The sequence below is a fragment of the Melopsittacus undulatus genome, chromosome 4, assembly GCF_012275295.1.
Source record: "Melopsittacus undulatus isolate bMelUnd1 chromosome 4, bMelUnd1.mat.Z, whole genome shotgun sequence".
In the NCBI taxonomy this organism is placed as follows: Eukaryota; Metazoa; Chordata; class Aves; order Psittaciformes; family Psittaculidae; genus Melopsittacus; species Melopsittacus undulatus.
Window position 1 is genome coordinate 95,741,906 of NC_047530.1, and position 14,654 is coordinate 95,756,559.

General features: G+C 38.5%; 2 protein-coding genes across 6 annotated transcripts in view; one reads left to right on the forward strand and one right to left on the reverse strand.

Moving 5' to 3' along the window:
* LOC106023338 (B cell linker) overlaps nucleotides 1-12,662 on the reverse strand; it is a 102,004-nt gene extending 89,342 nt beyond the window's left edge. For 2 of the 3 annotated variants that reach the window (XM_034061948.1, XM_034061946.1), the window contains exons 1-2: nucleotides 8,597-8,697; nucleotides 3,564-3,626 (exon numbers count right to left, since the gene is read on the reverse strand). In XM_034061948.1, the coding sequence (XP_033917839.1) occupies nucleotides 3,564-3,626; nucleotides 8,597-8,671 (138 nt within the window). In that variant the 5' untranslated portion in view covers nucleotides 8,672-8,697. Of the gene's footprint in view, nucleotides 1-3,563; nucleotides 3,627-8,596; nucleotides 8,698-12,572 lie in introns of those variants that run through there. The other variant, XM_034061947.1, reaches the window with a different exon arrangement.
* Nucleotides 1-14,654, forward strand: part of LOC101867685 (DNA nucleotidylexotransferase) — a 196,407-nt gene that overhangs the window by 42,855 nt on the left and 138,898 nt on the right. The window contains exon 1 of one of the 3 annotated variants that reach the window (XM_031044641.2): nucleotides 12,585-14,389. The exons of 1 other annotated variant lie outside the window; for it this stretch is intronic. The gene's annotated coding sequence lies outside the window, so the exon portion shown is untranslated. Of the gene's footprint in view, nucleotides 1-12,584; nucleotides 14,390-14,654 lie in introns of those variants that run through there. One more of the 3 variants, XM_031044640.2, reaches the window with a different exon arrangement.

Below are 14,654 nucleotides of genomic sequence, written 5' to 3' on the forward strand. Positions count from 1 at the left end.
CAAGAGAGATTATAATTTCCCTGTGCAATGCAGCTGTGGCTAAATGCTGATTCGCCCATTAGGACTCAATTAGAACCATTCAGATGTGACCTGCATATTGAATAAGTATCAAAAGTATAGTACTATTGCAAAAAAATGAAATTGCACAGTGCACTTCAGATCTAGTATACCACACCTCTGCATTTTTAGATTCTACAGGTGTTATAGAAGAGCTATTGCTTCTAAATTTTTATAAAATGCCTGTAATTTTGTTTCCTGTAAAAGATCAGTTTGATACTCAGTATGCTTATGAAGCAGAATATAATATTGCTATAAAAGCGATTGTCTTTTAGCCACACAAAGGAAAGGAATATTCAAAGAAATTTCTATAAAAATGTTGATTACTCTATTTCTATTCTGAAACCAGTAAAAATTGATTTAAGATATTGTGGCCACCTTATCATAGATTATGTGGATACAGTGCCTGCATGAGTCGACTTTGAACATTTTAAACTTCAGAAAGACCTTAGTATTGATAAATCCAGCCGATTCACTTTCAGGTGTGAAAAGGGGTGTGTGGTACTACGGGAGACTGAGGTGGGGTTTTAAACCACTACACAAATAAAATGCAATTTGCATTTGACACAAAGGATGGGTTGTGCAGGAAAGGCCCTTGAGAAGTTTTTGTTAGTGAAGTGGTGAACTCTAGGATAGTTACTTTGTGCAGCATTTCCTCAGCTTTGACAGCATTCTTTCTATGGAAAAATAAAAAAGATAAGTGTCTTCACTGGAACCACACAGCAAACAGAGACACATCTGGTGTGCTGGTGGTTATGTCCTGTTGTAATTGTGCAGCACGTTGGTGGCATGTGTTACTTTCCAGGTAATGTTCCATCCAGTGAGGCCCACCAGTTGGCCAGCATGCTGCTTGCCCAGAGGAGTCTTGCTTCTTTGGTTTTTGGCATGTCTCACTAATACAAAAAACCTGTGCTGCCCATGATTAAGGTGTCAGTGCCATGCCAGAGGTTTGGGCTGGCTGGTGAAGTTTTACAGTAAGAAGATCTTGTTTGAGAATTATGAAGGGCTGCTGGGAGGCATTGAGTTGGCTCCACTCAGGCTGTGCTCTCAGCCCTCATGGGCACTCTTACATGTTTTCCACCCATGGGTATTGCTGCAGAAAGCAGATTTTCTGACCCTGCAAAGATAAAACAGAAAACTGTGCTTCTGACTGTGTGAAAAGTTCACTACTTTGGCATGGAAGACACCACAGAATTGTTTTCTTCTTTATGTGCCAGACTAGAAGGAATTTTCTGTCCAGTGATACCTGATAGATACCTGATTATCTGTCCAGTGCTACAAAACCAGATCTGCATCTAAATATCCATCTAACATAGGGTAGACACATAGAAATGCTGTGCAGATACTGTGACATCTACACACGTGCATAGTGTCTCAGTGCACACTTCTGTAGGTGCAAGTTTGTATTTGATTTTTAAAAATAACACATGAAGGTAAACCTGCCAGTCCTATTGAGTAGATGGCATCAGGCTGGCTCAGATGTTTTGTTTTATGTTTTGTGTCATGCAGTAGGTATTTTTTTGGGGGGGGATGGTGGGGGGAAGGCTGTTTCTTTTTTTCTGTTTTTCACCATTGTCTAGTGATAGATGGGCAGCTTTTCCCCAGCATGTAGTGAAATAAATCATATGGGTGATAAACTGAGGTGCAAAACCTAAGGTTCTTGCCAATGATAATAAAGAGACATAATAAGAGAATAAGGATTTTTGAATTTTGGATTTCCAGACATCTCTATACAAAACAGTAGATCTACTTACGGTATGGTGCTTTAAGTGGTGTAGACAGAAACTCAGATTTTCTGAGTGGAAGTGTGTACCTTAGCCATCTGGTTACTCTCTCATGTGTTGATAAGGTGGATCTACTAATGGTGTTCTTTTGAAATTATACAGCTCCTAACAGTGAAGGAACTTTTTGTTCTTGGAACAGTATAGGTTTCTTGTATACTAGGCTAGGAGTTTGGAATAAAAAATCTGGAATATTGATTGAATTACTTACAATTTAATATACATGTTCTCTTGTACATAGAATAATATCTCGTAGTTTCTCAAATATTGCTGTTAATGATAGCATAATATAGGTTCTTGAATCATTATTTTTTCAGTATTTTCATAATTCTGTTTCAAGCATGCAGATTTATCATACCGCCAATGCTAGTGAAAAAATCAATTAAAGAACACATGAAAGCTGTAAGAAGGTTGCTGCCATGTATGAGACCTGTCTCACTTTCTCTATAATGCGATCAAAAATGGATGCTGCTCACTGCATCACACATACACTGACATGTTTTCTGCAGTGCAAAATAATCTTTAAAGAAGTGTTAAAGACGATGTATATTAGGAGAACATACTAGCAGATGCTTTCATTTTTAATCATATTGCTTTTGTATCACAGACCATCGCCAGAGACTATCCGTTGTTCCCCTTGCTTTTTTCACTTGTATTTTGATTAGGTTACCACTCATATCTGAAAATATTTGTCAGATTCTTTTCCAGTGCTGCTGTGTAGATTTACTTGCAGCAGGCACAAGAAGCCAACACATTCACTCTTAGCTTTAATTTCACTCTCCAGCAATGGGGATTACAGCACCTTTAGAGATTAAATGTATAGCGTGTGAACAGAACAGGAATCAGTCTGTATTTGGCTTTATTAGCCCTACTATGCTAGCATGAACTGTTAGTAAAACCCGGTTTTAGTCTGTGACCATGCATTTTTAAACAAAGTGAACCTGCATGCACCTGAGTAGTTGTGATCTAATGAATTGTTTTGTAGCATTGAAGCCCTTGTTAATGTAATCAGCAAATATAACTCCTGATACATCCAGGAAACAGTTTTGTTGAGCCAAGCAAGCATGATTTCTCTGCAGTGCATAAATATAACAATTATTTTACCTTTCAAATAGATCTTGAAGGTATTGTACTTCAGCACCTAAGCAAATGGAATTAGTAGTAGAGAACTCACCCCAGTTCATTATTCTGTTTCTCACTTCTAATTAGTTGCAATCAGTTAACCACACTCTTATGCAAAAAATTCTTCAAAGGTCAACACAGGAAGTTATTAGATTATTTTTTTTCAGACATTTTTCCTGGTATCTGTAAAGTTTTATTGTAAAATTCATGTAGAATTCTGTACTAATAAATGTTCTTAATCATGCAAGTTTTATGAAAAACCTATTATGTAAACAATGGCTTGTTATATAAAATATATATTTTCTGTAAAAAGCCCTGGATCCCTCTAAGTCATACTTCATGAGACATTCCCTGCTACAGCTCTGTGCTAATGGCTGATTCTATATATCCGCACACTCTCTGACGGGGCTGGCTGGGTTTCTGTTGTGTAGGGGCATTTCTCAAGTCAGAGATGTAAATCAATCCACTAAGGTGGAAAATCAGAACAACTAATCAAGTGTGTATAAGGAAGAAAAATGTTATATTATTTCCTGGCACTGTAAGGAATACAAACCTCATGCTGAAATATGCTTGAATGATAGCTCTTCTGAAATATTTGCTTACCAGGAAATGAGATCCATTCATGCCCAGTTTTTCTACAATCACAGCAGATTCAGGCATTCCAAACTGAGGTGAGAAAAAGTAGAATTATTACAAAAGTATAAAACTTGACATTTGTAAACAAACTAATTATTATTTCCATGCTCAAATACTTGAGGTTGTGGAAATTTTTATACTATTTGACATGGATAATTAGAAATAGAGTATTAGGCAGAATAACTGTAATTATTAGAAGTAGGTAGTGACTTCCAAATCAGAGATAAGATACAGTATTACTTCTTTCATAACAAGAATATCATGAATGGAGTAGACAAGAGGAATTATAAAGCAGCAAATGTAACTCAAATGGAACAATGAGCCCAACAGAAATACACTGTGGAACTTTAACTGCTATGGAATAAGAGGAGGCCAGCATCAGGAACAGGTTAAAATGTAGCTTGTGACAGAAGTCCATCAGCAGCTGTGTAATCAATTCAGGAAGTGGTTATATCACTGACTGCTGGAAAATTAAGGCTATCTAAGAGAAAGATCTGTTACATGCCTGTTTACCATCCTCTGTATGCTCTGGCTAGTAGCTTGGTTTCAGCACCAGATGTTTGGGCTAAGTGTGTCTTGCAATTCCCATGATAGATTGGCATTGCTGGAAATAATTCAGGTTCAGAAACAGGATTTCTTTTCTGTAACATGGTTGTGCTGTTTTTTTAAGAAAGTTGATCTTGATTATAAATTAAAGTGAAACAGGAATGTCTGGAAGTAGTATCTACGACAGAAGCTTAATAGTAATTTGGAAAAAAAGTGGACACACTGGATTTCCTTTATTTAAAAGTAGTAAGGAATGGAGCAGGGCTGAAGATGTCCCAACAACCTCACTGCATGTTAGATGGTTTAGCCTGGCTTTTCAAAGAAATTACGATGTTATGTATGGAAAGGGGAGATTTCAATTAGACATTAGCTAGAAATTTTTTGTTTTGAGGGTGGTGAGACACTGGGACAGATTGCCCAGAGAAATTGTGGATGCCCCATCCCTGTCAGAATTCAAGGCCAGGCTGGTTGAGGTTTTGAATACCCTCTGGACACCCTTTGGGAGATTGGAACTAGATGATCTTTAAGGTCCCTTCCAGCCTAAACCATTCTATGAATCTGTGAAAGTGGTAAAAAAATTACAAGTCTATTAATTAAAAATGAACCACATTTGAAATGAGCTTTAGTATTTGTAATGCTTAGCTGTAAATTTCTGTAGCAGTAATTACCAAATTGGACACTAACACAGAAATATTAGTGAAGATAAATTCTTCTTATATAAATATTTCTATATGGCTTTTCTAATAGTATTCTTTATTTCTACAGTACTTAAAACTGATCACAGTTTAAAACATTCAAAGTGTATTTTATTTACTTTTTTGATACGAAAATTTCATATTCAAAATTTCAGATAATTTTTTTTGGCCTATAAGCCAATATGCTTGAGTTTATAAATTGTTCTTTTGTATGAGTAGGAGAGCGTTGCTTATTTGCAATACAGATTAGATCACAGTTCAGAGGAGAGGGTTACTGTGGGTGTTAGACCAATGGTTGGTTGTGGGATGTGTTAATTTGCCATCAGTTGCGTTGATGTTGGAGGAGAGGAAAAGAATCAATGTAATGCACACTTTCTGCTCTTGGCTGTTGCCCATCTATTTCTTGGTATTTGTTCTATGTCCAATTACTGGCCCTGATGGTTTGCTTTTGTATTTTGTCTTATGCTGTTAATCAAGCATGTAACCTTTGTGTAAAGTAAAATTAGATTTTTACTCATTTTTTTAGTTTGTCAGACAAGCAGATGTCTCACTACTGTGTTTAGTGATGACCACAGGACCTTTCATTTTCTTATGAATAGATTAACTCCACAGCATTAAAATCAGTGCTGAGAACAGGGACTAGACTATGTGTCAAACAGGGGAAGCAGATAAACTCTGAATGCAACATGGAATATCTTAGTGTAATTGCAATCATAGCACAGAAACAACATAACAGGGAAATACATGCACGCAGCTAAGAGGTTTCCATTATTATGTTCACTTACTTTTGAGGAAAAAGTAAAAATGATGTGATTATTTTTTAGTAGTGAAGTTGTTGATTTTATGCAAATGCCTTTCATGAGGCTGGAAATGGTTAGTTAATAACTTCTGTAGTTACGACACACAAAAATGTTTGGAAACATCATTAAGACAAAGTTAAGGACATGCTAAAATTGCACTGCACATATGCCTTGTACATGTATATTATGGCACCAAACTCAGTATACCTGTCCTAGAAGACCCAGCCTCAATCACAGCACAGAGAAGCTGATGTGGCTTTCCTGAACCACCCTTTGATATACTGTGCTCTGTTTAGTGCTCACTGCTTGTCTGCTATCTTGTATACCTGTACTGTGCAGCATTCAAACCTTCTTTGAATTCAGAATTGTATTTTTCTTTGTTCTGAGCTGTTCCACAGCACCAATTTTATTGTCCAATTGCTTCAGAGACATTAAGTAACTGTTTTTTCTGGGGTTTTTTTAAACTGTTTTTTGGGAGATGAAAACTATCAGTAAGGGGAATTGAGGGGAATGATAAATAAAACTCATACAGTATCCAGTGGTTTTGTATGCCTAATTATAGTTATTTAGGATCTGTGAGCTATACATGTATATTTGCATATTCAATATTTTAGCATTTTTATCTTCTGAGCAGAGCTGCCACTGTGGTTGCAAATCTCACCTCTCACCACTTCTGCAAATCGGAGCCTGAAATTTCAAGTCAAGCTCTCAGAATTATCATGTGTTTTCTGGCTTCAGGTTAAAATGCTGGGGCGGTGACAGAATCTGATATTTTGAGGCAGAATTAATCAATGTTACCATGAATTCATTCTCTTTTTCAGCAAGCACTGGCTTTGCATACCTTACAGTTTCTGTAATGGTCCAGAGTACTGCCCAAACATACCGGTTTCTCTGCACTGAAAGAAAAAGGCTTTTGCAAATGGAGAAGGTAGTACATGAAGAAGCAATCACAGACTATCTTGATATGTAGGTTTTAAAAGGGCAAATTCAGGTTACAGAGGTAATCCCAGTTCTGGCACATTTGAGTGCTTGCTTCTACCACCTTAACAGCATTAATTTAGGGTTCATGCAGATGTATGGCCAGTCTGGAAGCAGGGGAGATCTAGCACAGCCCCCAGCATGTTGTCTGACTATGGAAATGAAGGTAGTATCTGGTGCTGAGGCCCTCTGGAGAGCTGGTAGCAGGAACTGAACAGCTCTGTACATGGTGGCTGCAGGCAAATGTCTGCTATTTCATAGTGCTACTCTTTGATATGCAGAATGGCCAAGTACTTAATGTTGGTTATACTGTAGTAATTAGATCACTCAGCTGCTTTAATCAGTGATGTGAATGTAAGCATAGGCTTTAACAGCTTTTTATAAAGTTGGAAGATTCTCTCTTAACAAGTATGAAGCCAGTAGTTATGGTGTGCCTGCTGAAATTTCCCTGGAAGCCTCTGAATGGTTGAACAATTGTTATTAATTTTCTGCCTTGTATTCTGTTGTAGAATTGCAGGGTACTTTAAAATCATTTTATCTTCTGTTAATTAGTCTGATTTCCTTTAAGCTGAAAGGCTTTGAGCTAATTAATCTTCTGTGTAGCTGTTCACAGTAATAAGTTCACAGTTTAGCTGATACATTATCATTATGGTATGAATTAATTCCATAGAACAGATCAGCTTTCTCAGTGTGGGGATAGTGACCCACCTGTGATACATCTGGATTGTAAAATTCTGGGGTTTATTTGTTGGTTTTGCTTTGGCCTTTTTTTTAATTTGTACATGAACAAGCATATGTATTTATGCACAAGGCAAAATGGAGAAATAAAAATGCATCATGGACATTTTAAACTTTGGTTTACTTTTTACATGGCTACAAATGGGAATCTTGTAGAAACACTTCATTATACTGCATTATTTTCCTTGGTAAAGATTATATACTTCTTCAATTGAAAAGGATGAGAAATCTTAATGACAAATTCTCACTGTTGGTGTAAAGCAGTTAATGGAACAGATCAGTGCCACATTTAGAGTAGGATGAACACAAGACAGATAAATCCTATATATAAAATTGTATAGAGAAATTTGCATTAAAAAACCTCAAACCAAACAAACCCCAAAAAGGAATGTAGAATGAGATCACATATCAAAATGAATGGAGTTTATTGTGTAAGTTAATTACAAGTAGAAATCTAAAACCCGAGTCATAGTATTCAGTACTTACAAGGGAAAAATCTGACATCAAAAAAAGGGTGCATCATAGAGGAGATATTTTATGTATCTTGGATGAGATTATCCAAGTAGTGAAAAGATAACTATTTTGTGCAATTTGGGTTATTTTACATATGCTAAAAATGATACTGCAGAACTAGAAAATATACAAACAGGCAAAGGAATGACTTTTCCCCTCCCCCCCCACCAAAAAAAAACAACCCAAAACCAACAGAACACCACCAACAAAAAAAATCTCAAGTACCTTAAATGTAAACAATATCTATCAACTATCATCAGTATATATGCATTGGAAAGAAAAGATGAACAGTAGATTCTCATTGACAAGCTGTAAATTCTAAAGCGATATTCAAATATAAAATCTAGACCCACTTTCAGTGAAACATTTGTCTCTTCCCAGCAGCAAATAAATTGGGGCATGAAATACCTTTTCTCTTATAAGAATGAAATACATTTTCTATTATAAGAAATATCGCTGTAAGTGAACATTTTTATATGATTTGCCATGTAGAAGGTTTTAGCTAGCAGCTTCTATTATGAATTAGATTTCTATAAAAAACAGGAGAGCACCAAGAAACACGTAAAATTAATAAGTTCTGTTGATGACAATTGCTGACTAATCTGTTTTCAATACTTTAGAATATCTGTGCTAGTTTTAGGGTAAGATACCTGTTTTTCAAAGATAAATCCAGTAAGAGATTCTGCTAGGTAGACTAGGCTGTCTAAAGTGTTACCTATACATTCAGTACCTGTCTTAGGAGATCTGCAACTTGAAAAGCTGTCCAGTTCTCAAATTCCTCTTGAGATGGTAGTTTTGTGGCCATGTTGCTATCCAGTGAGAAAGACTTGATCTATGAGTAACACTGAACTGTTGCTTCACTGGTTTTTACTGAGCTGTTTTAGAAACCCTAGGAGGAAGTATTTTTTGCAACTTTTTTCCTGTTTGTTCACTTAAAGCGAACTCCTATAAAAGGTGATTTAGGAAGTACCAGTATTCTGTGACTCTTTCCAGTGTAAGGAAACTGTAAATTATTATATCAACATATACAAATTTCTGTCATTACTTAAATTAGTTAAATTCTGCTGAAAATCAGTTATATTTCTGCCATCACCATCTTAGAGGTTTAAATATGGCAACTCTTTTTCATATCTATACAAAACCAATTAGTAATAGCTGTCTCTCACCTAACCTGAACTCCTTGATCCAGCTGCCTGGATTTGCCTTCAAATTGTATTTATTTTGCTTGTGGGTTTTGGCATACTGTGCAGTGGTGTTTAGACATTAAAAACAGAGCTCAGTTGCAGAAATTTTACTTCCATATTGTCACATCAAAGAATCTCATTCTTTATTCCCATCATTATAATTACTGCTAAAGAACAAATTCTCCATAAATTAATTCCAGTGCTACATTATCTTTTCAAAAGGTAGGGCTAGCATAAGATGCTTGTACAGACTCAGACCACAAGCTCATCCAACCCGGCACCTCATTTTCTGGCTGTGGTCAGAAGAGAGCTACCTAGAAAGCTGTATAGAAACAGGGCAAGCATGTAAGAATTCCATAGTATTCTCCCAGCTGACAACCATTTTGAACTCAGGGACTTACTGGTTTGGGTGTAGTTTCTACATAGGCTGCATGCATACATATTATATATGCTACAACCAATGATTCCTAATTTGGATCTATGCCTGCTGTCCTTTAGGGAGGGAGATGTGCAGTGGTCTGGGCCGGCACAAGCCAGGAATCACTCCTGGGCTGCAGGAGGAAGACAAATGTTTTTATTGGAGGCTGGGGCTCAGATGGAGTTAAGAGGGAGGAGAGCAAATGAGGCTCAGGATGGGAACTTCTGCCCTTTCCCACCCCTGTCCCTCCAACCATCTCCTTTGAGCTGCATGCCTGTCCCACTCACAGCCCTTCTCTGCCTCTTCAGCTTTAACACAGAATAAAGTTTGAGAGGAGCAGCATATGCAATACTTAAATTGGAGAAGGGGGCAGGGTACATCTAAAATGGAGCAAGGGGGAAATGCTTGAGACATTGCTTTATAGAATGGGCAGTAAAATTGCACAGATGCAGCTGCAGCTGCTGAAAGAAACCCAGATTATTTTGCTCAGCAGTTCTGAGTCATCACAACAGGACAAATATGAAAGCTTCCCTAAAAGGCTGGAGATGAAGGAATGTTATATTCTGCTTTCCAGTTACTCTTCCTGTTTTATTTCCCAGTGCAAAATGGATTTGGGGCATGTGTTCAAAGATTAAGGTGTATTTCAGCTAAGTTGAAATGTCTCATCTGCTATCCTTCAAATTTTCTTGTGTGGCTTTTTGCTGTTAGAGTGACTGACAGGTCAATTGTTGCTAGTGAATACTCTTAACTATTTGCTGTATTGTGACTTTGCAGAACATTGAATCTGACAAAACTCAACTCCTGGAATTTCAGAAATGCAGAATTGAGATAGAAACTCTTGCAACTGAAACTTGGCTGCCTCAGACTAATCTCCAAGTGCCTGGTGGCACACTATAAGAAAAATGATGTTGAATTCTGTAGTGTTTCATAACGATTAATTTTCATAGTGTTGGCTTTGAGTTGTTTCAAGGTGGGGATAACATCTCCCTGGATGACAGGAGGGAGTGATACTCTTTTACTGTATGCAAGGACCAGTTTGAGAGCAGGAGTAGTTGTGTCTGCTTACACACCAGGGTCTTCATGTATGGTGGAGGTGGGAAGCAGCTGGGCGGGAGATAGGTCAGTTGTAGGTTTAATGGCTGCAGTGGGGAAGCAACAAAGTAACAGATGGCATGAGGTGTGAAACATGAATAAGGTGAAGCACAGCAAGCTGTTATTTATGCAAGGTGGGCTGGGTTTGGTTACTGAGTAGGTGTAAACAGTTCAGAACATCTCAAAGGCCAATTAAAAACAGTGTGCTAAGAATTTTGCAATTCAGTGTATGCTGCCAGCAGTAACTGCTCCTCCTCTTCCTACGATTGCCCATTAGGCCACTAGCATTTGCAGAAATACTGGTATGCCAGGAACTGCTCCTTGCTGCCTGCTGCCCTCCACTGTCACATTCCTAAGCTGCCTGGTAGTCTGCAGTGTGACCCGAAACTGCCCTGCCAGCTCACCCACCTCCTGTGCCCCGTCCTCCCTCTTCCCCGCCTGGCTTATCTCTGATTGCTCTGCTCCAGCACTAACTTCTGTCTAATTCTCCTATCGCTTTTGCTGGCATTGCCTTAATTTGTATTCTGGCTTGTAAGGCAAGTGCTCTCAAGAGGCCAGTGCCTATGGAGTTCACCTCTTCACTGAGAGAGACAGATCTAGTTGGAAAGGTTATATTCAGTTTTGTGTTCCCAAAGGGGCTGTAGCAGAAATGGTTGAACCACAGGGACTGTAGCTAGCAAGAAATATTTTGCCATTTGTGTTTTAGATTAAAAATGATGACGACAACAAAAACAAAACCCAGCAGGTATGCAGGGAGACTCATCTGAAATCCTGTAGCTAGTCTCTTGATGCTGATGTTGATCAGTGCTGTAGTTTTCTTTCCTTAAGTGTGTGCAACAAAAATGGAGAAAATTATCAAGTACGTACACTTGCTTCCCACTGTCCTCAAGGGGATTATTTCAAGAATTGTTGGCTAGAAGGACCCTGGATTTGATTACCAGTTCTACTTATTTACCTCATACTTCCAGTTGCTCTGTGCAGTATATCACTTTCATGCAATCCAAGTAAATATGTGCACTTGAACGCATGTTGGCTGTGGGTGAAACCTTGAGCCACCAAGTGAAGACAGGCCACAGATTGTTTTCTTCAAGTGTCCAGGTGCCTACACATAGCTTTCAAGCAGATTGTAGAGACTTGAATAACAACAAGCACTAGCCCTGGGCAGATCATGCTCATTTGCTACCGAATATTATTTGGAGCAACTTGATCTGGCATGGGTACTGGCAGAGTCAAAAATGTGTTTGAGTACATGCGCAGAGTGTAATGTGTCATTTTAAACTTATATCTAACTGGAAATATTAATATTTTCATCTGTACAGTTTACAGCTTCACTTCTCAAAAAAAGGACAGAAAACTGATTCTGTACATTGAGAAATCTATTTTTTTTTTCTGGAGCCCTAAGTAAAAGTGATGTCTAGTACATGAGAGCTACCAAATTTCAGAGGAATCATAGTTCTTGTGTGCATTTTATACACAGAGTAATTTGACCTGAACAGAAATTCACTCTCAAGCATAACTTGTATATAAAGCAGAGTTAACACATCTTTACAATATATATTTCAATTATTTTATCTTTTTTTTTCTACTTTCTAAAACATTCAAGCCACATAAAAGCACGTTTTTACAGGCTACAGCTTCTTGGAGTTTCATAAAGTAAGTCCTCAGTTTGTGATTTCATGAAAACAGTTAATAAGCAGTATAAAACACGAATCCTAGATCATACCACTGGCATCTCTTATTAAACACTAAATGCAGCTATATCTTTTCATGAACATAAGCACTAAATGTATTACACTTATTTTTAAACTTTTAAAATCAAGTTCTGCTTTGCAAAAACCCATAGCAGCTGCAAGCAACTTATTTTACTGGATGTAACATTGGAATACTGCTCTTGGGGAAAATATACTTGAACAAAATAACTCAGTGAAATGTTACTGTATATAAAATATGAATCATTGTCACTGTCTTTTTTGCCTATTTTATAAAAAAATAATGAAAACAACATGACTTACCATATACTCATTTTTCTTCTCCCAGGCACGCGTGCTGGAGTTGATTCCAGATAAGTCAAAGGAGCAGTTTCTCATGTCTGTTCTTCCTCCTTAAACTGTCCCATATGTATTTTGTTGTTGTTAGTGTGATTGACAGGCTTGGCATTCATAGTAGGCGGGAGAAAAACATTCTTAAAGTAAAAAGCTAGAATAATCTCATAGTCTGAATAAGTCAAAGGAGAGTGTCAGAAAGCGAAGGCTTCCTTACAGCTATCTGTCTCGAAGTTTGATAAAGTTTTGCTAATTGGTTATGTCTTTTTTTTTTTTTAATTTAACAGGAAATAAAAATAACACAACAGAAATCTAGTCTGGAAGGGACATCAGGAAATCTAGGCAAGTTTTCAGCAGAGAGGCAGAATCAAATACAGTTAGATCAAAGTGGCTCAGTCTTGGCAACCAGTTTGGTAACCTATTTTTCTAACTAGGGAAACAGGTTCACCACATCCATGGGTGGCACAGTAGGAGAAAGAACTCTAAAATCTGTGCTTTACTGCTGGAGGGTGCAAGAGAAAGTGTCTGTTTATAAGGATAATTGCTGTCTAAGCTCCAGATGGACTGGACCTGGACATCTCTTCCCTGAAGAAGCAAACCAAGTTTCATTAGCATTTGTCCATATGTAGAGGTTTAGGAAGCTTGTCTTTTCATTCCCAGCACACTCTAGTTTGGCTCCACCTTAACTGAAAATTAGGGTGGCCAAACTGATCTCAGTATGCTGTTCTTTGTCCTGTAGTTGCCACCTCTGTCTCAACAATATTCCCATGTACTTTTGAAGTGTTCTTGCTGTCCAACATCCATGTTACTAACAAAATGAATATGATTAAGGCCAAAACAAACCCCAGTGTGACCCTACTTGAAAGATGCATTGAGTATGAAGGTGATCTGCAGATATTTTCTCAGTGTGAATCAGATGATAATTTATGATATATGGTACTTTGATCACCTATCTCTAGTTTGTGTGCAATAATTTTTATATGGGACTCCATCAAAAGCCTTAGTGATAATACATATTTTGTGTACCTTATGTACTAGTGTGTTATCATATTGAAGAAGGAAATGAGACTGGTTTGACACAGTTTGTTCCTGACGAGTCAGTTTTTCCTGCAGTATTAAAGAGGCAATTTATAAGTATATTGAGGCCCAACATTTGTTGTAGTGTACTTGTCAGAATTGAAGTTGGACTGACTGTTCAGCAGTTCACTGCCCTCCTTTGCCCCTGTGGTGGGTTGATCCTGACTTGATGCTAGGTGTCCCTCAGAGCCACTCTATCACTCCTCCTCCACAACTGGATAGGGGAGAGAAAATATAATGAAAGGCTTGTGGGCTGAGATAAGGACAGGGAGATCACTCACCAATTACTGTCACAGGCAAAATAGACTTGACTAGAAGAAATAAGTTCAATTTCTTGCCAATCAAATTAGAGCAGGATAATGAGAAACAAACCCAAATCTTAAACCACCTTCTCCTCACCCCTCACATCTTCCTGGGCTTAACTTTGCTCCCAATTTCTTTACTTCCTTCCCCCTCAGTGGTGCAGGGAGATGGGGATTAGGTGTTGTTAGTTCTTCACACATTGTCTCTGCTGTTCCTTCCTCCTCAGGAGAGGACTGCAGCATGGGGTCCCTCCCACGTGAGACAGTTCTCCATGAACTTCTCCAATGTGAGTCCTTCCCACAGGCTACAGTTCTTCACAAACTGCTCCAGTGTGAGTCCCTTCCAGGGGTCACAAGTCCTGCAGCAAACCTGCTCCAGCATGGCCTCCTCTCTCCATGGAGCCACAGGTACTGCCACGAGCCTGGTCCAGAGCGGGCTGCCCATGGGGTCACAGCCTCCTTTGTGCATCCCCTGCTCCAGTCTGGGTTCCTCCCTGGGCTGCAGGTGGATGTCTGCCCCACCGTGGACCTCCATGGGCTGTAGGGGACAGCCTGCCTCACCATGGTCTGTGCCATGGGCTGTAGGGGAATCTCTGCTCCAGTGCCTGGAGCACCTCCTCCTGCTGCTTCTCACCGACCCTGGTGTCTGCAGGGCTGCTTCTCTCACATGTTC